Here is a 27,117-nt window from a genome sequence, read left to right as displayed (position 1 = left end):
GATGGATAACGTTACCTGTCCTTATCCTGTATGATGTATCCTGTATGATGTGCATGCCTCTCCATCATTTGCCCCTGATTCATGCAAATAACGCTCCCAATTTATGCAAAACCACACTCGTTACCCTATAAATCACACCTCCCAAACCTGTTTTAATACCTCCTGAAAGTTTAGTATACCTATTTGTGAATGCAAATAGTAAATATTTATATATAGCAGCTTGTCGTTTGGGTACTTTTAACTACAGTTTTCAGCCTTTTCAGTTTAATTTTGTTTACTCCACATTTTGAGGATACAGCTGTAGACATGTTGTTGATGTTTATTTTAATAGGAAAGACTGGTGTCGCTGGTGTTTGGGCTGTTGAAGCAAAGGAAGCTGGATTTTTTTGTAATCTATGCTGATGAAATGATGGCAACGGCAAAAAGCATCATCAAGCAGGTAGTAAACATGGTATTTTTGCTTTAGGACTCTCCCATGCTTAAGACTTGGGGGTATATTTACTAAACTGCAGGTTTGAAAAAGTGTAGATGTTCCCTATAGCAACCAATTGAATTCTAGCTGTCAGTTTGCAGAATGCACTAAATAAATGACAGCTAGAGCGTGTGAGCCCCAGGAACTTGGTGTTTTATCTGCTCTTTATGTCTGCACATTGCAGCCACTGTAAATGTTAGGTTCCTGTCACACTGCTGTGAATATACTCTATGCACGCTGCTGGCAGTGCTCACATAAGTTGCTGAAAAAGCATTTTCTGTTTCCCTTGCAGCCAAACAGCTTTTCGTTAGTAGTAGGGCCAGACACACATGCAGCTTCCAATAGTCTATACTGCTTTCTGCTTCACCTTTTTGGCAGAGATAATGGATGATAAAGTACACCTAACATATAAGCCTTAAGGACACCCCCATATCATGTCTGCATATATCATATAGTCATTTATTTGTAAATGATCTGCCCTCTCTCTGGGAGGCCATCCTTCTTCGTAGGCAACTTTTTCCCCGAAAAGGCTTTATTGTCCCATCTCAATACAGGTGCAGCTCCCATCATAGTTGCACGTATAGTGTAAAGTAGACTTATATGCATCTGATCAAATACATGACCTGAGTAATATATAGATACAAGGAGGGATCAAACAACAAGTTGATTGGGACATAGAACCATGGGAGTGACAGCAGTATACACTTTTTGGTGAACCCTCTGTCATTCCTGGAATGTTATGTATTTGTTGTTTTGGGACATGCTGCCTTCATGCTATAACAATATGCCAACGGGCCAGGCCATATTAAGGCACTTTGAAGGCGACAGAATAGTCTATGAAAGCCACAGCTGTGTAAACAGGATATATATATTGTGTTAATTTCTGCTTTCACATTACGTTTGTCATACACAATGTACATTCAGGGTTAGGCGTTAGTTTTCTGTTGCATATTTGCTGATGTAACCAGTTTTCTCTAGAGATTGGTACACATTATGCTTCTTGTTTTCCTCACAGTGTGTGATCAGCACAGTCTCCCAAATCGATGAAATAGATTCTGAGCTTGTCACGAAGTAAGTATTTATTACCTGCAATGTTGGGAAAGATTGTTGTTTCCTTCCTCAGCATTAGAGCGGGAACTTAACCACTTAATAGTGCATATTAACATTACCTCTCATTAACATATTAACTCAAAGGACACCAGTCAACCAAGCGTTTGGTTGTGTAGTGTGGATAAACAGTTATTTATTATTGATTAAACATAAGTGAATAAAACCTATATAAAATCAGGAGAATGTAATGTTTCCTTCTAGAGCAGTGGTGGGAACCCCTGAACCCAGGAAAACATATGGTCCTCGAGAACAGTCCTTTTACTTCTTCCTAATGATTATAATGTGATACATTCTGTATAGCAGGTTAATGGTGATGTCTTGTCACCAGATCCAGTTAATGATTAGTCGGCATGAAAACATAATATTGATGCTTTGAGCTCACGTTGGGATTTGATGCTTCTCTCCATAAAGCTTATTTACAGCCCTTATATGGTGCCATGAGCAGCTTGTCAGTCACATGGAAAATGTCATGGCCCTGGCCACTATTCTAGCATAATAAGATTTCTACATAAGTTGTTCTTATTATACATAAGAAGGTAGAATTACAAAATGCATCCAAAATTGCTTTATGGTTTAAAGTGTGATATTATGATCCAATTTTATCTTGCATCATCCCCGCAAAATATGTATTTCATTTTTCTTATTTCATGGATAAAATTATCACGTCCATGTGGCTATTCCAAGACAAATATATTCTCTTTAGGATGGGCATAGACCAATCAGTTTTCATCCCAAATATTTCAGTGATGATTAAAATTTATCTGCACCCTGAATCTGTCTGTGAACCCCTTTTACCAGGTATAGTAGTGCCTCAGTCCTAGGCTGCATAGCCCAACCACTGTCATGCATGTTCCATCCAGTGTGCAGAAACTTGCACCACAATTTTTGGGCCAGGACAATAATAGTTAAAGTATAGCCTCAGATCTTTTGCACAGTCAGTAATTGCATCCATTTTTATATTTGCCAGTTTAACTATGTAAAGAACTTTAGTTATTGGGGGGCATATTGATTGTACGTTTGTTGTTGCAGGCTTGCTGATCAGATGCGACTGATGAATTTTTCACAGTGGCTTGATTTGCTACAGAGTATTTTTTCTACGTTCACAATTTTCCTTCAGAGAGTCAAGGTAAGATGTTTGATGCTGATCCTGCCCATAAAGGCACACCGAGTACAGACCAGTATTCTCAGGAAGATGTGAATGATCTCTGCTAGTTTAATTTACTAAAGTTGAAAATAGATATGTTTAAAACCCTCTTATATTACAATATTTAAGGGGAACTTCACCCAGCTACAGGGTTCCCTTACTTCCAGCAATATCACCCTTTAAGGCAAATGCAACTCGTCCCTTGACAATTGTCTCCATGATGTAGTTGACAGCAACATTCTCTTACTGCCTTACTTTATGGTTGTTCTTTTACCAGCCAGTTGATACAGCCAATCTCAAACAATACTGATAACGGTCGGTCAGTTGACCCAAGAAGACCGTTGTGAAAGGGTAAGTGCTTCATAGCATGACTGGAAGTCAGGGAAATCTCCAACATGTTGAAGTTCCCCTTTAAGCATCCCGTTTATGTGATTATTTTACAGTCTGCCTGTTTATTAATGTGATCATTTGTATTGCCCCACAGGCCACATTAAGCGTTATTCGTAGTGTTGTACTCATGGTCTTAGATAAGAATCAGCGGATCAGAGAAATGGAGGTAACAGAAGCTCAGAAAGGCCTGAGCCGAGAGAACAATGCGGACAGCGATCTGGCTTACTTGACTCACGAAGGCTTGTTTATAAGTGATGCATTCAGTGAAGGTGAGCTTCCCCATGCTGCTACCAACACTAACTTACAAAGGAATGCATCACCCAGCAGTAGCGAGCCTTCTGGCAGCGACTCTGTATCTGATCCTGAATGCACTACTGACTCCTCTTCCAGCAAAGATCATACACTACCTTCAGTTACCCCAGGGGGAGTAGAGATAATGTGAGTAAAATTAGACTTTGTAGAAATTACCTTGTGAAACCAGACCTGATCATCATTACACTAAACATTGTTTAGGAAGGTGTGTCTTTAAGATGGCTATTATGTGTATATACCACCTAACACAGGCTGACTTCCCAGTATTGGGACCCTTTCTGCTACTGTTCATGATTGTGATTAATGCTGAAAGATCACTGAGCTGTTGATTGTATAGAAAGTGTTCTTGTAATGGGTTACAGTAGCACTGTTGCATTTAAGCCACACACTGGACCTGATTACAAGGGGGGGAGGGGACAAATCCGTGTGACAGGTTGTATGTTCAAATCAATCAACATGGCTGTCATTAATAAGTGAAAATAATAGCCGGACTTAAGAAAAAATGTAGGTGTCTGAAAAGACAAAGAATTTTTTTTTACATTTTTTTTGGGAACAATTCACTTTTCTGTAATAAAAGCTGATTTCTGGCTGGATAGAGCACTAGCAACTTGAACTAGTGGTTGGTTATCCCGTTCCTAAACATATATCTCACACTCATGGGAGCGTATGGATGCAGCATGTAAAGTGTTTCTGTACATGTATTCTTTGCATATAGTTCATTGTTCATAGCTTTATTTTCTGTTTTTACGTTTTTTGCTTTATTTGGAAGTTATATTGCTTTTTTTACAAACATTTAATTGATGTAGTGATGTGCTTCCATGTGGCCTAGACTATTATTTAATCCATAGATTAAGGATTGTTTTGCCACATGTAATACCATATTTAGACTGTGATTATACATAAGAATGCCTTTGTTTTTTTAGGGGTTTTTTTGTTTTTGTTTTTTTTTTACACTTCAGAGAAATGTACGTTATGTTAAACAGACTAGTCCTTTTGTATTATGCCTCTGTATGGTCAGATCTTGTGGGACTCTCAGTTTTTTAATTTAGAATATAGTATGCCATATCATTAGACGATGGCAGCAGACTTTGGTTACTTTGTATGTGTGTTCCAGCTCTTTGTCTGTAGATATGTTCTGTACTTGTTTTTTGTGGGGTTTTTTTTGTTTTTTTACTGGGGGGGGGGGGGGGGGGGTGTTTGTACATCTTGTTAGTGATGAGATATTAAAAAAAAACCGTGGTTACTGAGACCTGATATTTTAGTTATAGATGAGTTTTTTTTTTTTATAAACCGCAATATTGTCTACATCGTGTGGGAGCACATTTCCTTGATCTCCTAGTTCTGGCAGTAGCACACAATTTATAGGGGCCAATTCAATTAACACGATGTTCAGCTGCACACTTTTCAACGTACTGCGATGCCCAACATTGCACATGTTCCTGCGCATTTCTGTTGGGTGTAAGGCAAAATTTGTGACGTTACATCTCTGCAAGGAGGCAACTATAATGGTATAAGTTGTCATTATTTTTAGAAATTTCAATTTGCTATGGTAAGAAGAATAAGGTTCCAGGGCTACAAGCAATTTTCGTGATAATTTGCCCACCCTGTGGAGCTGTTCTGTGGTTTCGCTTTAATAACTTGGCGTAGCATAAAACATTACAGAAGTGGAAGTTGCTCAATCAATTCATAGGCTCATAGCAGGTGCTTGAAAGAGTGGGGTTATCCTGCAAGGAACAAACACACAGAAAGATCCCCCCAGCACACTGCTATAGCCACTCCACGGCTCTTTTCTTAATAGGGTGGTCCTAACTCTAAACAGTGAGAGTCCCATATATTTGGGCCATACATATATGTGTTTTAAACTTGCCAAGAGGTACCCCAAAAGCCTCCAAATGGTAATACAGCGGCAGCACTCCCCCTCAGCTACTGACGCCAACATGCCTCTCAGACAAACAATACAGAAGTGGAAGTTGCTCAATAAATTTTATAGGCTTATAGCAGGTGCTTGAAAGGGTGGGGTTATCCTGAAAGGAACAAACACAGTGAAAGATCCCCCAGCTCACTGCTATAGCCAGCAAAGGAGCTGCCATTTCTACTTGTACATAAAAATGCAGAAGTCTCAGTTGCATACATTTACATAAAACATGGCAGCTCCTCATTTATTGATGTATGGTGATACACAGCAGGTAAAGCATAATCATGTAATTGTGTTGTATTTAATGGCCTCCACTATCATCATAACGCCTATATAATGTCTGCATGATTATTTACTGCATGATTTGTGCTTGTCATTTCCTGTAAGATTATGGAAGGATTCATCAGATGTGTACAATGCGTTCTCCACTATTATATGAAGGTCCATATAGTATATCTAAGTTTTTATAGTTATTTTCACCAGTTTACAAATGATACATTAATACAACTGCTATTTTAATGCATCTTTTGTTATATAAAGTTTACCTTGGACAAACCTCTGGCAAAATACTGATGTCTCCATTATTAATTCTGGCATTTATTGCTGCACTAGATATTTCCCATAGTTACAGTCTGAGTGCAGCGTCATTCATTATTAAAGTTGATCGTTTGTCTTTATGTTGTTGCTCTTTGCCTGTGGTATAATGGCTGTAATATACTTTTCTGATGTTTACTCAAGATCTTAATTACTGTTGTGTGTTTTGCTTTTCAAGAATGACTGAGGATATAAAATTAACAGACCTGGAACTTGGTAAAATTGCAAACAATATACAGGAGCTGCTGTACAATGCCTCCGATATCTGCCACGACCGCTGTGTGAAGTTCCTGCTGGCGAGAGCCAAGGTGACAAACCTCCAGCTATTGTGTATATCACCTTGTTACATGTGTTTAGGTGAAATCAGTTCAAAGTGAAAAACCAAATTACAAGTGCATAGAATATTTTTTTTGTTTTAATGCGTTTTAAAATTTGCTGTGGTTAGTGTGGTTTTACTATGTATAATTTACCTAACTTTTACCTTGAGAAAGTTAATATCGAAACGCGTGTCGGCACTGCTGGGGTTTGTGAATGTCCTACTAACAATTGTTATCAAGCAAGCTAGCAATGCCCAGTAGATTGTAGTTATCGCTGTGAAGGACAGACCAGTTATCCTACTAAGAAATAGGGAAACTCAGCACATATATAGATAATTTCCTTATGCTCAAGTTTGAACACTATACTTGGTACAACAGGTGTGCAGTCTGAGTCAATGATAAGAGACCAGTGGTCACATCTTGTCTCAACATAAACGGATAATAACATGTAAAATTAAAGTATTCTACGATAAGGAAACATCGTTATTTGCTCTATTTTCTGAAACTTCTAAAGCAATCCACTAAGTCATATACCGGGCTAGTTACACAAAATATGATAATAGGAATTGTATTCTCAACCTGATCACCAGGCTATTTAAACTAATAATATAGCAAGTTACAGTTCCTAATCACTGATCAGGGACATCCTAAACCAAATTAGACTAATAAATACCGGAAATATATCTGAAGAAATGACACCTGTTTTAAGCCGTCTCAAATGGAAGTGAATGATGTTTCAATAAACAGATAAAAATTTAGCACTCATGTGAGGAGACAAATCAATAAACAGACTATATCTAAGGTGTTATGAGTCAAATAATTACCAGCTGTCTCAAAACCACATAAGTATCATATAAGGCTAAAGAATTAATCTTGACTCTAAAACACTGTTTTGTTTGAAAGAAGGATACAATAGAACATAAGAAATACTAAAACCACACAAGCAACGCAGATTTTACAGCACGTATAAAAACGTTTTAAACAACAGGAGAAGAAAAGCCAAAAACAAGAATATACTATATATATATATATATATATATATATATATATATATATATATATATATATTTATTTGTTTTTTAAAGCCTTATAATTGCTGAACGAAAAGTGTTAGGACTCTTCGAAATACAGCATGTGTAAATTCATATTTACAATGGGTCCCCCCTTTGACCTTTTTTAAGGTCATTTTGTAGTCTCTAATAAGGTAAATACTTGGGAAAGTATGATAAGTATGTAGTATGTGTTTTGGTGTACTGTGTGCAAGCCTGCCCCCTGGTGGTTATACTACAGCCTGAAACAAGGCGACATTCTCATTGCAATATACTATTTGTCCCTTTCAGTAATTCTGTGCAGTTTTTATGTGACTAGTATGTGGAATTATTTCTGATACCTCATCCTTGTTACTTGATATATTGTTGTATAGAAACTTTTAGTCTGGGCTCCTAGAAGATATTACACCTATTTAATGACCAGAATGTACCAGTAACATTTTAAATCTCCAATAAGTATGATGCATACATCTTTATGATAACCTTTTAGTCTGTGATATGTGTCTCTTTTACTGCTATAAAAGATCAATGTAATTTCATAATAAATGGGTTCTGTTAAGTACTTGTTCTGAAAGCCTAACTGGTTTGGTTTGCTGAATGTGTTTTCCCCCTCTTACTAGGATGGGTTTCTTGAAAAGCTAAATTCCTCAGAGTTTCTGTCCTTGTCCCGTTCGGTTGAAGTATTTGTGCAGAACACAGAGAAGATCTGTGGTAGAAGAAGTATGTCTCTGAGAGGGGCTCTTCAGAGTCAGGCAAACAAATTTGTAAACCGCTTCCATGATGAAAGGAAGACGAAGCTGAGGTACAGCCTGATATTTCTCATGGCTTTGTCATGTTCTGTTCAGTGCAATAAAGCATAAGTGAGACTATTAGTTAGTCCTGCAGGGTACAGTCGTGGAAGTTTTTTTGTGTGTGTTTTCTACAGAGAAAACCTCTTCTCCTTTAGTTATGTGGGCAGTTACTTTGTATCCTCTGTTTGACTTCATCTCAGCACAGTAGATGAGTGGTAAGTTTTCAGAGAGCGTTTAAAGATTTGAAGGCTGGTCCGGAATTTCCGTAGGTGGTTCCCATAGGCGGCACGGGGGTAGTCTTGTAGGCAGGAGTTGAGGTGGATATCGGAGGCAGAGGACAGAGCCATGAGGAAGAGTATTTCGATAAACGGTCTGAGATATATGAAGGGGTGGTATAAGGGCCTTGAAAGTGAGGGCAAGTCATTTGATTTGGATTCTGGAGTATATGGGGAGCCCTCAATCTCATTAGGAGTTTGTAATCTGGTTTAATATGAAATCAAATACCACTTAACAGCAGCTCATTTGCTCCAATAAATATGTTTAGCATACTATTCACTGTAATACATATGCTTGACAAAGTTATGTTGTCTGATTTGGCTGCAGGTTACATATAAATATAATATTTTAATATTAGGTATACCTCCATGCCTAATATTGTGGAATTATTCTGTAAGTTTTCATATTATATCCTGGGAACATCTGAAAAATAAGCAGTCCGTTCGGGGTAACTGCTAGCTCTCATCATGGGGAGAGACCAATAACGAGTGATTCAGAGAAGTGTATGATGTCATCATTTTGTTTATTGTTGTTTTATAGTTCAGAATCCCAGATGAATTTAGAACGCTCGTTATGTGTTCCTAATAAATCATAGTTACTGTGTAGCAGAAGTCTAATCTGGCACCAGTCCCCCAGTGTTTCCCTATACTGTTTATAGGTTTTATTGTTTCACAGAGATAAGTAAATAACGGAAGATGAGTTATTGTGCCTTACATTGAAAGTGAAGTATTGCTGCTGTTGGTAGAGCCACATGTAGTCTGTTTAGTAGGGTGTTACGTGCAGTACTGACACACAGTATAACACTTCTTGGAATCTCTTCTCTTCTCAGCCTTCTGCTGGATAACGAGCGCTGGAAACAAGCAGACGTCCCCGCTGAATTTCAGGAGCTGGTCGATTCTATAACGGATGGGAAAATTATTTTACCTGAGAAAAAATTTGGATGTGAGTTGGTGATCCGAGCAGCCAATAATTCAGCATGTATTGCACAATTAGAACGCAGGCCTAGAACAGACCTAGGTCAGTGCAGATGACTAGGAGGCAGGACAATCTATACACTGAAGCATTAACCAGACTCCTCTGAGCCCTCACTTTCTTTTGTCCTGCCATGGGGTCACAGACGCCGAGGGGTTATCCGTTATGGGAAGTGTAGATTTGTTTATTTATCCTAGATTTTATTTTTGTTAAATATATGTTTTAGAGTCTCTGCTTGAAAGGATACATTTCATATGAGACTTTTTCTCATATTTATATACCACTCGTTATATATTACATAGGCTTTGAACTAATTCCGATGACAAAGGTTTGTAATCTGCTGTAAATTATACAATATGGCAGCTGTCATATATTCTTCACCATCTGTTCTATCTGTAGTTCCTTTATTTTTTCAAATACTTTGTTAAAGTGACCTGCTGTATATTCACAGTGTAATAAATGTATGTAGTAATACTGTGATATAGTGCACTAGTAAGTGACAAATATACATACATTACAAGTTACATTATATAGTTATGACAACATTCTATGGGAGTAATCATATCATATAATCATCATTTATTTATATAGCGCAAACATATTCCGTAGCGCTTTACAATTGGGGACAAACATAGTAAAGTAATAAACAAACTGGGTAAAATAGACAGAGGTGAGAAGGCCCTGCTCGCAAGCTTACAATCTATGGGATATAACAGATAAATCTGTGATTTGGTCTGGTTGCTTTCCATTATAAGGACGCATGTCTGTCCTGCAGAGTATGGAAATCAGTGACAGTCACTCAGCATACCGTTTACATCCAGCAGGTAAAGTAGTAAAAGCTTCCTTATAACAAAGGATATTCAAATACAGCTGTGGCTTATAGCAGCAGGCAAACAATCCGTTAGTTGGATGTGTGACGCTGCATCCCTGGATCTATACATGACTGTAAAACAGCGGTGTTTGGGCAAATAGGAAGGAATTTTGCCTTGGAAGATTATCCTGGTTGTCAGAAACTAGTTGTTAGGTTATCTGTTCTAAGAACTGTATTCTGTAGAGTTATGTATTTATTTGGTTTACTTTCTTACCTGCAATACTGTCTGTAAGACATTTCTGTACACGTAGATTCTGTTGATGCCTGCTATTGTCTTCAGCAGATCAGCCGGTGTTTTTTATGTTACTCTAAGGAATACATGGACTAATTAAAATGTAGAAGCAATGGCTGGCTAAGGAGCCTAAACCTGATTAGCGCTGTGTTCTTAGTGGAAACATTAAAGCCTTGAGAAGTTAGCCCACAAATGGGGATAAAAAAAACTGGATTTAGAGAGGATTCTCAATTTCTTTCATGTACTTTCTTTAAATATACAGGTTTGGGAACAATTATTCAGAATATTTGTGACTTAATACGTGTTTTTATTCCCAATATATGGAGAACCATGCCAGAAATATACTAAATTACATTTAAAAATTGCTATGGTTTTTTATTTCTGTTCCCTACCCTTTGCTGTCAGACTGTCAAGTGGGTTTAACCAGTGTTCCTGAGAATATAGCACATTAACACCCTCAATGAGGCACATAATGCATTGGGAATGGAGCCTGTCCAGTCAGTAGGAAGTAGTTCTATTAGCCAAGCACTTTGTGTGGTGTGTTCCTCAGTGGTGTGACTTAGTGAATGGCTGCATTAAAATGAATATTAATTAACTTTGAACACCTAATCTCTCCTTGTGCTGATTTGTGTTCAGGCCACACCTGCCTGTGTGACAAAGAAATTATTTGCAATGAGATACATTACCCCTAAAACGCATTCATCAGTTGAAGAAATAGACAGCTTAAATATCTGCTTAGGCAGTGTTGGCAAATGAAAGGCAGGGATTTGTGACCTTGTTGGTGCTGAAGAATGTCCTATATATTGTTAAGCTTCGAGAACAGAATCTTGTGTACTTATAATACATAGACACTATATTTCATGATGTTATGTGCTCTCCTCACCCCCTCCACTCCTCCTGAACCAGCAGATATTCTTACGCTTGCCTGCGGCATGTCGGATATTGTCTCAAGTGTATTTCTGTATTTAGTGCCTGCTCAGTGAGGCTGTGTTATAGCTGTGATTTGTCCTTCACAGGCTGCATGTAGGGCGTATACAGCTGCATATACTGTTTGTAAGATTGTGGTTAGATGGTAAAATACACCCTCTGACATGCCTGGAAGTGTACGCACATATTATCTTAGCAGCTTTATTTATTATATAACAGATTTAAGATGCCGTTTACATTTTTAATATTATGGCTCTAGTTCATGATGGCCAATGTAACAGATATAGTTGTATTTCAGCAATTTTATGTGATTGAATGTGGTCTTCTGTTGGGATCAAGACAGAAGGTTGTGATATAGCTAGAGAAAGCATAATATGACTATAAACTTCACCTCCTAATGGTATATTGTAGGAGTGCTAGAGAGATAAGTCTCCCATATACACAACACAAGCCCTCTACTAAAAACATGTTCTTGCATTTTAGCACAAGGCTATGCTCATACAATAGGTAGCACCAGAAACTCCGCTTTAGTGTCTAAGTGAGTGTATCTAATTTAAAATGTATTGGTTATATGTAAATTTAAACAAAACATCCGTTCACCAAAATTATTTGTCATATTGTTTCCATTTATTAAAACATCATCCAGAGCAGATGTCTAGGATTTCATGTTGGCTAATTGGTACATGAGGGAAGAACTATGAAGTCCCTGGAATCTATAAGAATATTGAGAATGTATTTCAATTCTGGGGTTCACCATAAACCATTTTATATGTGAGTTCAACTGTTCTCTGTACTTTATATCCTGGCTTGGGCCTTTTTTATTATATTCGGTTCGCCCCCATCTTATTCTTATCCTGCTTATAATGGATGATTAAAAGCAGGTTAATCTGAGCAACAAACTATGGTGGTCTCTGCTCTAGTACTCCAAGCCTGTGATAAACAACCTGATGCACCTTAGGGGCCACAGGGGGCGGCCATCTGTCTTTCAAAGGGGCCACACTTTACCCTTAATCTCCATAATAAGGTAAGGCAATACATTTAATCAGAAAGGGCCTCCTATCTGTAATAACATCAGCAGGCATTATAAACAAGTGTTACAAGCTGTAACAAACATCTGACGGTAAAAGGAAGGAGGAGCTGGGGCTGCAGGTCACTGCTCTAAGCCAATTATTTTATTATATGAGGAATATACTAATATTGAACTGTATACTTTAGCAGTTTATCAGTTATTGAATTTTGGATTTACAATACATAACTATATGCTGACTGATTCCTAATAGGTTTAGGTATAGATTTGTCTGGGTTATTTGATAATTATACATAATGCTCTTTTGTCCAGACGTTTTACACATTTTGAAAGTTATAGATTGCTGACCGTTAAATAGCAAATGAAAATTACTTACAAGTCATATCCTATATTAGCAAAACCACCCAACAATTAGGGGGATATGATTAGAATAACCACTTAGATGGAATAAGCTAATTGGATTATCCAAGTCCTCCATCTGGATGGTTAGTAATACAGCAAAGATCTCTCCCTCAGGATCACCAATGAAACTGAGAAAGCACTTTGTGTAGTCATTGAAGCCCAGAGGAGCTTGACATCTCAGGGAGTCTAAGGCACCCGATCAGAGGACCATGGAAGATCTTGTTAAAAACAGATTACAGAAACGCAGTTCTTCCTGTTGTTGGCTGCAAAAGTTCCCTTAATTTGTAGTTGATAAACTGATAGACGACTGCTAAAAATTCAGAACCAAATGAGCCTTGACCCTGTGTTATGTCCTGTTGTAGTTACAAGAGATGCATCATATGGTATCAGACGTTTTATATTTCATACTTAGGTGCAGAAGAAAGGAAACCCTCTGATTTTCTCACGGTGGACGGACAGAAGTATGCAGTAGTTGGGTAAGCTGCTTGTCCAAATGACATTTGAAAGATTTCTGTACTTGTAACAGTTTATTAAAATGTGTCCCCTTTAATTACCTGCAGCACTGTTCTGATTTTAATAAGGATAATTCTGGAGTATTGCAGCTGTGTGGATGACATCCCATCTATAACCACAGACATGCTCACTCGTCTGTCTGAGCTATTGAAGGTATCACATATTTTTATTTAACGCTGTGTTTTCTTTTGTGACCAGTGTAGTGGCTTTCAATGACTTACAATTTAGCACACAACTTACAATTTAGCATTGTGTTTTTATCTTTGTCATTTTTTTTCTTTAATCGGAAAACATTATACACTGATATCTCTTGTGTTGTATAAATATATCCAATGTATCCAATGTCCAATGCCTTATTTTCACCCTCCACTCGATATTCAGTATCGTTATCTATTTTCTAAAATTGTTGAACGTAAACAGCTCCTTCATATTTATATTATAAGATAATTTGTTGAACTATGTTTTATGGTCTTTCTTTGTCTAGTACTTTAACTCGCGCAGTTGTCAGCTGGTTCTGGGAGCGGGGGCACTACAAGTAGTTGGACTGAAGACCATCACCACAAAAAATCTGGGTAGGTTGTTTCTGCTATATATGCAAGTAATCCACCCTGTAATGTGTGTCACTGAAACAGACTGCACACTAGGCGTGACAAACTCCATTTTGTGTTATTCTACGATCGGAGGGATCATTTTAGCAGTGGTGCAGTCTGCGTGAAAATTTGGGACAGCACGGTGGCTAAGTGGTTAGCACTTCTGCTTCGCAGCACTGGGGTCATGAGTTCAATTCCAGACCATGGCCTTATGTGTGTGGTTTGTATGTTCTCCCCATGTTTGTGTGGGTTTCCTCCGAGTGCTCCGGTTTCCTCCCACACTCCAAAAACATACTAGTAGGTTAATTGACTGCTATCAAAATTGACCCTAGTCTTTCTCTCTCTGTCTGTGTGTATGTTAGGGAACTTAGACTGTAAGCTCCAATGGGGCAGGGACTGATGGGAATGAGTTCTCTGTACAGCGCTGCGGAATCAGTGGCGTTATATAAATAAATGGTGGTGATGATGATGGTATATAGCTCAGCATGTGTCAGTTGCTAAATATTATTATTTTTATAACGAGATAAATTTTATGTTGACAGCAGTTCAATAATTATTTGTTTTTAAAAAATATTTGTATGCCTTGTCTTGCTTTTAGAAGGAAAAGGAAAATCTTTCACTTTAACCTAGCATGACTTGTACAAGGCAGCTGGAGGTTGTGGAACTGTGAGACAGACCACTAAACCCAGGTTCTATAGCAGAGCTACTAGTGACATTCTAAAATACATGCATGCATTGAGAAGTACAGCAACACCACTGTCGGTCGGGTGAAGGTCTTCTTCATAAAGTGCTCACACACGGCTCAGTTTGGTCACTGAATGAAAGATAACCTGATACATCATCTGGGGACCAGAGATCACTACTTGTTATGGGATCAAAGACAGAACTAAGTCTGGACCACTTTGTTAAAGACAGACACAGTTTGTCAGACAAATTGCTCCATGTGGGGACAGGTTTTATTTGCCTCTCTGTTATTCTAATTCACAGATCACCTGCATCTCTGCACAGTAGTAGACTGTGTTTCAAGCTAATAGTGATAGCCTCACTGTATTATTCCCTTATATTAATATTGATTTTGAACATGATGAAAACCTACTAATCAGGAGCTGGCATCAGTGAATTGTGCAATGATATTACTGCTGCGGATTCTGCTGCTCCTGTCAACTCAATTACCCAGAAACTGCAAAATGCTTTGTAACTTGTTAATAACACTGACCTCTTCCCTTGTCTTAAATTTATGTTTATTGCTTTAATTATAGTGTTAAGTAGAATATGCTACAGGCAATACCTTACATTTTAGAGTTTTCAAGGCCATGGTTGCTCACACAGTTCAAAAGAATGAGAAACCAAATGTTTTGTTAATGTGATCACTACTAGACTCAAATAGGAGCTGCACAACACCTCCATAATATTGGTATTGGATGTCAGGTCAAATAATATTGCATATGTCCTTTATCCAAGTAGAACCTGGAGACCAGCTTTATTATTACATCCAAAATCCAAGTGAAAGCTGTTCCATTGTAGCATAGCAGTAAAACATTTACAACAATTTAGCAGCATAGTAACGACTCCTCTTTAGATGAAAGTGGAGCATAGTTCATTATAGTGTATGTCAGGAAAATGGGATTTTTATACTTGCGTAAAATCCGTTTCAATTAATCCGTTGGGGGACACCGGGACCTTGGGGTATAGAGTAGGACAGGCGAATGCTGGCACTTTAACTTTCAGTTAACTAAAGCTCTGGCTCTACCCCACCTCCTGCTAGAGGCCAGTCTATGTTTAACCAAGCCCGCAGAAAAGAGAATAAACTTCACACAACATTCTCTTAACAATCAAACAACATGTCAAACAGAAGGAAAAACCAGAGCGTTAAGGGTGGGCGCCCGGTGACCCCCAACGGATTAAGAGAAACGGATTTTACATAAGTATAAAAATCCCATTTTCTCTCGCATCCCTTGGGGGACACCGGGACCTTGGGGACATCCCAAAGCTGACTCACGGGAGGGAACGCTCAGAAGAAACGGCCCGAAGCACCTTTCTCCCAAAACTTGCATCCCTAGAGGCAAACACATTAAATCTGTAAAACTTTGTGAAAGTGTGTACAGAAGACCACGTGGCCACTTTACACAACTGTTCACTGGAGGCACCATGGCGTGTCGCCCAGGAAGCACTTACAGATCTTGTAGAATGCGCCCGTAGTTTATCTGGGACAGGCTCCCCAGCCCCGTTGTAAGCCTGGCGGATAACAGCCGTAATCCACCTAGCAATGGTCACCTTAGAAGCTGGCCAGCCTCTTTTGTGAGCATCGTAAAGAATAAAAAGATCCTCAGTTTTACGAAACTTCTGCGATCTTTTAACATAAATTCTCAAGGCACGAACCACATCAAGATAACGAATAGAGTCATCTTGATCAGAAGACGAGGAATCAGTTAGAGCCGGGATGACAATATCCTGATTCAGATGAAACTTAGAAACAACCTTTGGAAGGAAGGAGGGCTTAGTTCGAAGAACTGCCCTATCCTCATGAAAAACTAGCAGAGGAGGCTTAAAAGACAAAGCCGCAAGCTCTGAAACTCTGCGTGCCATTGAAATGGCGAAAAGAAAAAAAAGTTTTCAAAGTAAGAAATTTGAAATCTATTGAATTCAAAGGCTCAAATGGAGGATGCTGTAAAGCCCTCAACACCAAATTCAAATCCCATGGCGGAACCGGAGGAATGTAAGGAGGTTGAACATGAAGAACACCCTGAATGAAAGTCTGCACATCAGGTATAACAGCAAGTTTTCTCTGAAAGAAAATTGAAAGAGCTGATACCTGACCCTTAAGAGAACTAAGACGCAAACCTGCATCCAAGCTGTCCTGCAAGAACCTGAGTAACCTGGCCAGACGAAAAGAAGATGTAGGATACCCCTTCTTTTCGCACCAACCAATATATGTCCTCCAAACTCGATGATATATTTTGGCTGAAGCCGGCTTTCGAGCACGAAGCATGGTCTGAACCACCCGACTCGAAAACCCCTTAGCTCTTAAGATCCTGGCTTCAACAGCCACGCCGTTAATGCCAGACGATGCAAACGCTGATGACAAAAGGGACCCTGGGTTAGAAGATCTGGGCGAACCGCCATGACCGACCTCCTGCCATGAAGAGCACGTCGGTGTACCAAGCTCTGCACGGCCAATCCGGCTCAACTAGAAGCACTGGAACACCCTCTATCTTCACCTTTTTCAGTACTCGAGAAAGCATGGCTATCGGAGGAAAAAGGTACACTAAGCGGTACTTCCAAGGGACCGACATAGCGACTGCCCCCGGGATCTCTCGCACGGGAACAGTAGCGGGGAACCTTGTGATACAACCGAGATGCCATCATGTCGACATCCGGTTGACCCCATTTCATCACCAACTGTTGAAACACCTCCGGATGGAGAGACCATTCCCCTGGATGCAGAGTCTGCCTGCTTAGGAAGTCTGCTTCCCAATTTTCTATTCCGGTAATGAATACGGCCACGATTGCCGAAACGTGAGCTTCGGCCCACAGAAATATCCTTTGAGTCTCCCTCCTGGCCAGAGAGGACTCCTGGTGCCGCCCTGATGATTGAGATATGCCACTGTTGTGACATTGTCCGATTGGATCTTTACTGGCTTTCCCTGCGGAAAATGTTGCACACTTTTTAAAGTGTGAAACACTGCGCGCAGTTCCAAAACATTTATTGGAAGCTTGGACTCCTGAGTCCAAAGGCCCTGAAACTGAGCCTGAAGACATACAGCCCCACAACCCCGAAGGCTGGCATCTGTTGTAATTAGAATCCAATTCCAAATGGAGAACAAGCGGCCCCTGGAGAGATTCTGTCTGTGTAGCCACCAGATCAGTGACTGGCGCGTCTGCGGAGACAGGCGAAAAACCTGACTCGCCAGATTTCGATGAGATTTGTTCCATTGCGACAGAAGTTCCAACTGAAACTGCCGTGCATGAAACTGAGTAAACTGGATTGCTTCGAATGACGATACCATCTTGCCCAGAAGCCTCATCGCAAAATGAATGGAAGGCCTCCTTGCCATCAACAGGGATTTCACCATCCCCTGTAAGGCTAAAAACTTGTCCTGAGGAAAAAATACCCGTCTCAGACGGGTATCGAATAGAAGACCCAGAAACACCATCCACTGGGATGTGATCAACTTGGATTTCTTGAAGTTGATAATCCAACCGTGCGACTCCAGGGTTTGGATTGCTACCTGAATGTGTAACAGAAGCTTCTGAGAAGAATCTGCCTTTAGAAGCACATCGTCCAGGTAAGGGATGATTGTAATCCCCTTGGCCCTTAGCAAAGCAGCCATCACCGCCATGATCTTGATAAAGATTTGTGGAGCTGTGGCGAGACCGAACGGAAGAGCCTGAAACTGGAAGTGCTCTGACTGAACCGCAAACCTCAGCAGGGACTGATGACCCCTCCAAATGGGCACATGGAGATATGCATCCTTGATGTCTAGAGCCACCATAAATTCTCCCTGTTCCATGCCGAGAATTACAAAGTGTAAAGATTCCATCTTGAAGCTGGGCACTCTGATCTGAGTGTTCAAAGCCTTTAGATTGAGAATCGGTCTGAAGGAGCCGTCGGGTTTTGTCACAAGAAAGATTGGAATAAAACCCCAAACCTCTTTGAGAATGAGGAACCGGAATAATCACTCCGGCAGACAGAAGGGATTGAATCACCTCTGTTAAAGCCAATCGTTTTCTTGGACATGACAAATGCCCCGTGGTGAAAAACCGTCTGGGAGGGAGACCGAGCAGATCGATCTTGTAACCCTGGCTCACCACTCCCCGAATCCAGACATCGGTAGTGGAATGACACCACCGATCCCTGAACCGCAGAAGACGGGCTCTCACCACTGACGACAGTGGAGGAGCAAAATCCCTGTCATGCAGACTGTTTGTCTGCTGGCCTAGCAGCTGGATGACGTGCAGACCAGGCCTGACGTCCCCACTGTAAACCACCTCTAGGGTTGGATGTTTGACCTATGGAGGATTGTCCTGAGGAATACTGTCCTCGAGACCTACCTGCGGAACGAAAGGCCCGAAATCTAGACATCCTCTGCTTGGGAACACTGACCGGGAGGAAAGTGCTCTTACCTCCTGATGCCTGACTATTAAAGGAATCCAGCTGAGAACCAAACATAACATCTCCTGAAAAGGGAATGGACTCCAGAGCCTTTTTGGACTCTACGTCAGCCTCCCAGTACTTTAACCAGACAGTCCGACGCGCTGTCACTGCCAAGGCAGAAATGCGCGCTCCCAGTGTCCCCGCTTCCATAGCAGCTTCACCTAAATAATCCGTTGCCCTCTGAATTTGTTCCACTAAAGGAATCAATTCAGAGGATGGCCTGCCAGCCAACAAACCCTCTGACAATTGTTCCGACCAGCGATCAACAGCTTTGTTAACCCATGCTGATGCTAAAGCAGGCCTCAAAGAAGCACCCGCTGCCACAAAAATGGACTTAAGAACGGTTTCAGCCTCCCGGTCTGCACCATCCTTAAGAGTGGCCTGGTTAGACGGAGGAATAGTAGTTACCTTTGCCAACCTCTCCACAGCTGCATCCACCTGAGGAAGCGTCTCCCACTTAGCGAGAACCTCAGGGGGAAATGGATAACACGACTGCAGTTATAGTCACCTGAAACTTCCTGTCTGGGGAAGTCCAAGATTTCAACAGCAACTCCTCCAAGTGGGAAGAGGCCAGAAAAACCACCTCCCTCTTTTTGCGTCTTCCAAAAAGAGAGGATGCAGAAGCCTCAGGCACTTGGTCCTCAGGAATATCAAGTACCTGACGCACCGCCTGAATTAACTCTTCCACACTCTGACGATCTGCTGGGACCTCCACCAGAGAAGCAGCATCTATGTCAGAGCCCAGCGGTAACTCACCCTCTTCCTGGGACCCACAATCCGAATCAGATTCATGTCCCAGAAAAGAGGCGGCCACCCGCCTCCGTTTACTTAAGGAAGGCGGAGCGACCGACTGCATCATCTTCTCCAAGGAGGAAGAGACCGCTACCAGACCCTGTACTGAGGATGCAAGACCCTGCACACAGGCTGGTTCTCCAGACTGCACTGGAGCAACAACAGGTAAAGCCTGAACTAAGGAAGCAGAATCAGAAGATTGAGCAGCCTGAGACTGTACCTTCTGAGCAAGCAGTTCTACTGTATTAAATAGAGACGGAGCCCAAGCAGGCTCGTCCCGTCCCGTCCCGTCCCGTCCCGTCCCGTCCCGTCCCGTCCCGTCCCGTCCCGTCCCGTCCCGTCCCGTCCCGTCCCCTCAGGGCCAAGCTCTGGACTAGCTAACATTTAAGACAGACAAACAATTCAACCAATCCACAGCCTAGCAGGGCTCACTGAGACAGTGAACCTTCCCTGACCCTGTTCCCTGAGCTGAAAATATAACTCTTATCTCTACCCAATTAAACAAACTGCTTTTAGGAAAAAACAGCCAGCTCAGGGAACCCACTGCGATTTCTAATGTCTCTCTCACAGCACTATGCTGAGAGAGAGAGTTTCACTTATCTGCTGCCAACCCTCCAGACGCAGTGTGTGCAGACAGCATGCTCTCTGTACTTGGAGCACAGACCCCAGCCACCAACAACCGTGTCTGGCCAGTTTGGCCAGTCTGGCCCTCCAATGGAGGGTTAAATAACCGGCAGAGGGAGCACTCCAGATCTGTGGGAGCGCTCCACAGATTTCTCCCATTGCTGCCTCACACTCTCCCCGCCGGCCGCAGCCGCGGGAGAGCAGAATGAATGAACTTTGCAGCGGAGAGTCTGAATGACAGCCGACTACGCGGCTCAGCGAGCCGCCGGCTGTCAGGATTCGGAGACACAGTCTCCGCTGTCAATAAAATATGAAAAAAAGTAAAACTGGCTGCTAAGCAGCCCCGTGCACAGCCCGCTTCGCCAGCACTTGAACTAGACTGGCCTCTAGCAGGAGGTGGGGTATAGAGGGGGTGGAGCCAGAGCTTTAGTTAACTGAAAGTTAAAGTGCCAGCATTCGCCTGTCCTACTCTATACCCCAAGGTCCCGGTGTCCCCCAAGGGATGTGTGCGAGAACCTGTTTTTGTACTGCTCCTCTAGCACCTTTCTCAAGACCTGTGAAAGAAAGGTGATTGCCTCCAATTTTTCTAATGCCGTCTGACTATTCCAAGCACATTGCACAAACAGCTAGTTGCTGGAAAGCAGTGTAAGTGGACATGCAAAATAGTGGGTGTTGCTATGGTTAATGGTGGGCGTGGTATAACTAAGGGTGAGCCGAATATGGTAGAGAATGTAGAAAATGAACATTGTTTAAATATCATTAACTTCTAATGGCACCGTACAGACATTTCTTATATAAAAAAGAAGAACCAGGGCTAGTCTGACAAAATGTGGATTTCTGTTTGTCTCACTTTAGTGATTCGCCCTAGCTGAATGACATCAATGAATTTTGTGTTTTGTTGTGTTTGTAGCGGAGTTTTATTGTCACTTATACCAGAAAGTGTGCCAAGGCTCATGCATATGTCTACAGCAACTGTTCACTGTCCACATCCACCAGGGTAACCGCTTGCTCAAATGGTCCTATGCCACCCTCCACTCTCCTTTTCCTGATCAGCGTGTTTTTGACAAGCCCAGCGAGCATCAATGCCCCATTTCCATGTAATTTCCACTCATCCTGTTTCAAACAACCTGAGTGGAAAGAATGTAAAGTGGAGGGCAGCATGGGACCATTAGACCCAGTGGGGATCCTGGCGGGTCCTGTGAACGGAACACAGATGGTAAGTAAGCATTTGGGGTTTTTTTTTATGTTGTCAAACTTTAGTTTTGTGTAGAATTATCCTTTTAAATATCACATTGAAGTGTTTGAGGCTGTTTGACAGTGGTGTGTAATAAAAATAAACATGGTTACTGACCAGCAGACACAGTACCCACAATGTCTATTTGTTTTCCAGCTCTGTCCTCCCGCTGCCTGCAGCTCATAGTACACTACATTCCTGTCATCAGGGCACATTTCGAAGCTCGTATGCAGCCTAAACAGTACAGCATGCTGCGGCAGTTCGACCACATCACTAAGGTAATAATGTCACTTTACTGTACTTTACTGAGCGATATTTCACATATTTATAGCCAAGAAGGGACTGGCTGCATGTTAACTATGTGGATGTCGTTTACTCTGAAGATTGTTCATACTCATTTTAATACATTATTTTATTTTAACAGGACTACAATGAACATATAGCAGAGATTTCTGCCAAACTGGTGTCCATAATGGATAGTTTATTTGACAAGCTTCTGTCAAAGGTACCTGAAAATAAATAAAGCAATCCCCTGTTGATAAGTATTGACCTGGCAGATTTATTGTGTGTGTGTGTGTGTGTGTGTGTGTGTGTGTGTGTGTGTGTGTGTGTGTATTGTGACAGAGTCACTGGGTTGATACTGAATGGCAGGTATCCATGTCCCAGGCTGGTTGTCTTACATGCTATTAAACCCAGGGAACGAGATTCCAAAAGAGTTTGTTCAGCTTCAGGAAAAGCTGGTAAAGGGTCTCTGGTGTTTTGTATGGAGAGAGCAGGGTGGGCCCCATACATAAGGCCCTACTGGGTCTTCTGGCCTCCCTGTCTCACAGCAGGCTAATCAGGAGTTGCACCTGGGGAGGTGCTGTTTAAATACAGCTAGACTGTTCACTCTGACCTGGAGAGGAGACTGATGTCTCCTGAGAGACTGCTAATGGTGAGCAAATATCCTTAAGTTTGGTATGTGTCTGGGACACCAGGTCCCACAAATGAGCGAGGTTGTTACTGAAATGTATAGTTAGTGACGGACAGGCAAGGCCTTTATTTTATGTTTTGTTTGTTTTGAATATGAATATGCTTTATAAAACTGGCTGAGGTCAGCTATACCGAAAACCCTGGACTTATGTGATTCATTGCTGCTGTTTGCTACCATCTACCCCAGGATATGGTACCCGTTTCACCTCATTAGCTCACAGTATTCACTTGTGAATACACAAGCATGTGAAGTAGGCAGTGGAAGGGTTATTTTTGTCTATTGTACCAAAGGCAATCGTTAATTTTGTTTTGTGTACATATGTAATAGTTTGTGCTTTATTTCATGATAGAATACACAGCAGTCACGGTTAGAGTAGATGAAACACTTTCTACAAGCAACTTGCTGTACAGTTTAGTGTAATACATTTTTAGTTATTGATGGAAATTTCTCTATTACAGGTGTCACATAGATGTTTTAGATTGCTGCACATTTCCAGCCAAAAAATGTGTTCTACTCTAAAAAGCTTGTTTGACACCAGCCTTGATTTCACAGTGCACCACCATGTTTTCTTATAATTATACCTAGGATGTCTTGTCGTATTCTCTTGCAGTATGAAGTGAAAGCCCCCGTTCCCTCAATGTGCTTTAGAAATATCTGCAAGCAAATGGCTAAGATGCATGAAGCCATTCATGATCTCCTCCCGGAGGAACAGACACAAGTAAGTGTTTCTCTGATCCATTACTGAGATTATTTCCCACCCTCACTGCACCAAACATAAAATCACAGTTACAGCTTTGATGTTAGTAGAATATTAAGCATTGCGTGTAAGGTTATACACTCGTCTGATTTGAAAGTTATCCTAAATTATGCTCGAAGTTCACAGGAGGTAACTATTTAGTCTTCGTCTAAAGTCCCAGCCTTAATGATTTGTGCTGCATTTCATGGTACTTGTTTGTGCACATCCGTCATGCTGTGCATTCTTCAACAGATAAGTAACTTGTGCTTCAAACCAAAAAGAGATTACTCATGGTTCCAACCGTGGTCAATTAGCAAGTTGTGTAAGTGTGTTACAATGTTACAAATAAGTAAATAATGTCAGAATTATTTCAAATTGTTATATTGTACTTTATTACATTGGTACGGGAGCTATGGTTATGATATATCGTTTGTTTGGCTGCATTCATCTCATACCTTACACCAAGTCACTGGCCTGCACTGAATACCCAGAGACCAAACATTGACTGAGGCTGCATGTGAATTGAATACCCCAGAGCCAATGCTCCAGAAGGGAAGTTTCTCTATTATTATTGACCAAGTGCTTCTAACATGACCAATATGTCTGCATGTAAAGTCCTGGTTAGACCCATCTTAACAGCATGTGTTTTTTCTGGCCTTATGTGATTGATTGAAACCATAACAAGGTGAATTCCTCATGTCACCCACTATTTTGCTTCCCTCATTCATTTTTTACATTTTTACAGTAATGACTTTCATATTTTTGTTACTTTTATTTCTTTCATCCTATCTGGGGGACACAGCTACCATGGGGTTGTGTGAGGGGAGGAGAGTTTGGCACTTAACTAATTAACTTTGATCATGCACCCTGTTGACAAACCCCTCCCCTCTGCAACCCTCCTGTAGCCTCTCCAGTTGAGTGCCCAAGGGGGTTTGGCTTACGTGTGCTAGGTAGTAATTAATTTATTTCTTTTTATGCAGGCTTTGTTCCTCCGAATAAATACAAGCTGCAGGCTTCACTTGAAGAGTCAACTGTGTCACTTAAATGTCACAAATGACGGAGGACCACAGCATGGGTGAGTAACCTCAGAGTACCTGTAGTAGTAGTAGTAGTAGTAGTAGTACCAGATGGTACCATGTACTCCCATCACAAAGAAGCAGATATAGAAGTATTCACTTCATATATCCACTCTCCATACAAAGTATTTCCTTGCTCTGAAATCTAATTTTTATTATTTGACCCATGCACCATAAACATAAAGCATGCCTATAACACACATTAAAAGGACTGGGTGGGGCACAGTAGTTAGCATCGCTGCCTTGCAGTACTAGGCCCATACAGCTTCTGACCAGGTGTTTCTTTCTAGTGCTTTAGTTTCCTCCCACTGTCCAAAATCTCAGTGTTGGAGCTATGGGTTTGATTCTGACCAGGAAACTAGCTGTGTGGAGTTTGTATGTTCTCCCTGTGGTTTCGTGGGTTTCCTCCTGGTGCTTCGGTTTTCTGCCACACTCCAAAAACATACTGGTAGGTTAACTGTCTTCACAACACCTGGATAGCCACAGGTTGATCAGGCCTGTTATAAGCCCTTGATTGAAAATACATATTTTGTCTTCTTAAACAGAAGCTGTTGTCTGCTGCTATCAGTCATTCTAGGCCCTGTAAGATTCCATGCAGTTTTATTAAGTAGGTGTGCTGGCAGGAAGCCTAGTGTGTATAAGAAATCCCTGCCATGTTGCACAGCTGACCTTGGTTTTTGTGCTGAGCTTGTACTTTAATATCTGAACTTGTGTTTGTGTATTTGCAGAATGGTGGCAGCAGATGTTGCATTTTACACTGGAAATGTCCAAGTTCTAAAAGGTCTTAAGGATCTGGACCTAAACATGGGTGAAATTTGGGAGCAGAAAAGGTGATGTCTAACCAAATGAGAAGAAACCTTAATCTCCCCACTAACTTATATTTGGTGACTGAAAGTGTTATACACGAGACCTTAACGTTAAATTCCAAAGTGCACGTCCGGGGCTGGAAACTGTGGGTAACTGGTAACTGGATCCAGCCTGGCTGTCAGGGATTACCCTTTACTGCACCCTTCAGTGAACAACAGATGAACGGTTCACATACCATGTTTCTCATTTTCTTTGGAAACAGCCTCAGGTTTCTTTGGACCAAATCCAAACAAGTGCATGGCTGTAACACAGCTTCCCTTATGTCAGGTCTGGTGAAGTTCTGAGAAACAAGATCCCCTTCTGCAAAAGGCATTATTAAATGGCGTTCTTCATCATGTAAATTAATGGTACAAATTCCATGTGGAGAGATCAGAACACTATCATTTGAGAGACTGTCGCAATTCTTTGTTACATCTTTCTTTCAAACAAAGTCTGTTGGTTGATTATATGTACGAAAGTTGGACGTGTTTGCGGTGAAGAAAAGGGATGGAATAAGCTTTAATGTTTTTTTGGCTATTAGCAAAGAGGGGAAGGGGGAAAGACTCCTGTACCTGATTCATTATTTGTCTTCAAACTGGATACTGAGTTTCTTATTTAACAGCCGCTCTTTGCATGCCCTTGAAGCACAGTGGAGCACAGGATCCTTTGCTGCACAGGGCAGGCTTATCTGTGCAAGACTCTGTCAGGCAATGTGTGGCTCTCCAGGCAGGGCATGCTGGGCCACAGTGGTTGCTGGCCTCTGCTCTAAGTCCTGCACTGCTCCAGTAGGATAACTCTGTAGCTATGGTGCTTTAATTGGCTAATAACTTTTGGATAGCTTGGGGACAATGCTATAAATTGCTGGTTTTTTCAATCTGCATTTTTGTACAATAATTTTTTTAAATTAAGGTATTTTTGCTCTTCCAGATTTGGTGAGGGTGAAAGTATTTATTTGCAGTATCTGCTATTAATGTGGATATTTTCTGATCGTATTTTTAAGTAAATTTCAATCAATTAAGAATTTTGCTTGTTTTTTATTTTTATTTTTTTAAGGAATGCATAGATGTTATACATGGGGTGTATATATCTATATATAGATATATGTATATAAAACACTGTACATACCATCCCAAATTTATTACTATAGATTAGAAAATTAAGTGCCTGCCTGGCAGACAACTGGAATATCTAAAGATTATTATTGTTTTGTGAGTTGTCGATACAGAAGAGGTGACAAGCGGCACTTTTGGTCCATCTCTGTTGCAAAATGGTCTTTGCTTTGCAAGCAGAGCATTGTCTCATTGATTTAATTGGATCGCTGATACCCAAAGTTTTAAAGCTGAAGCACTGTAATGGCAATCCAATATTAAGTGCCTGCGTGTATTTGTGAATCACAGACTCCTTCTCTTTGTGTTTTGCTCCAAAGTAAAATGAGAGTACCTGTCTCTCAGTGATACTGGCCTGGATTTCTGCTGCTATGAACACTCCAAAAGTCTTACATCGTGTAAGTCTGTAAGGTAGGGTAGGCAATAGGAAATTATGGGGCAGATTCAAGTAATAAAAAAGTCTATGCGAGGAGCCCTCGAAACAGGTGCGAGATGCCTCACGCAGATATTTTTTACATAAGTCACGCTGGTTTTTTGCTCATACCCCATAGAGATGCAAGCAAAAATCTGCGTTACTTTTTACCATAATATTGGTTAAAAAAAAAAGCATCTGCGATGTTCTTAAGGGCAGATTGAATTGTTCGTAATGTTCCGATGTATTAAAAGTAGAG

The 27,117-nt window shown here is 40.9% G+C and overlaps 1 protein-coding gene across 2 annotated transcripts in view; it reads left to right on the top strand.

Annotated features, from left to right (window-relative positions):
• The window catches only part of VPS54 (VPS54 subunit of GARP complex), a 55,318-nt gene extending 28,957 nt beyond the window's left edge, over positions 1–26,361 (top strand). For both annotated transcript variants that reach the window (XM_075203897.1, XM_075203898.1), the window contains 15 exons: positions 332–439; positions 1,488–1,543; positions 2,612–2,708; positions 3,211–3,554; positions 6,116–6,245; positions 7,924–8,105; positions 9,200–9,312; positions 13,214–13,277; positions 13,362–13,467; positions 13,799–13,886; positions 21,866–21,987; positions 22,134–22,214; positions 23,293–23,400; positions 24,399–24,493; positions 25,223–26,361. In XM_075203897.1, coding sequence (XP_075059998.1) covers positions 332–439; positions 1,488–1,543; positions 2,612–2,708; positions 3,211–3,554; positions 6,116–6,245; positions 7,924–8,105; positions 9,200–9,312; positions 13,214–13,277; positions 13,362–13,467; positions 13,799–13,886; positions 21,866–21,987; positions 22,134–22,214; positions 23,293–23,400; positions 24,399–24,493; positions 25,223–25,328 — 1,800 coding nt within the window. In that variant the 3' untranslated portion in view covers positions 25,329–26,361. The remainder of the gene's footprint in view (positions 1–331; positions 440–1,487; positions 1,544–2,611; positions 2,709–3,210; positions 3,555–6,115; positions 6,246–7,923; positions 8,106–9,199; positions 9,313–13,213; positions 13,278–13,361; positions 13,468–13,798; positions 13,887–21,865; positions 21,988–22,133; positions 22,215–23,292; positions 23,401–24,398; positions 24,494–25,222) is intronic.
• The last annotated feature ends 756 nt before the right edge of the window (positions 26,362–27,117 follow it).

Source organism: Mixophyes fleayi, chromosome 3, assembly GCF_038048845.1.
Source record: "Mixophyes fleayi isolate aMixFle1 chromosome 3, aMixFle1.hap1, whole genome shotgun sequence".
Classification (NCBI taxonomy): Eukaryota; Metazoa; Chordata; class Amphibia; order Anura; family Limnodynastidae; genus Mixophyes; species Mixophyes fleayi.
Note: the sequence above shows the minus strand (reverse complement) of the source record. Positions and strands in the feature narration are given on the sequence as shown.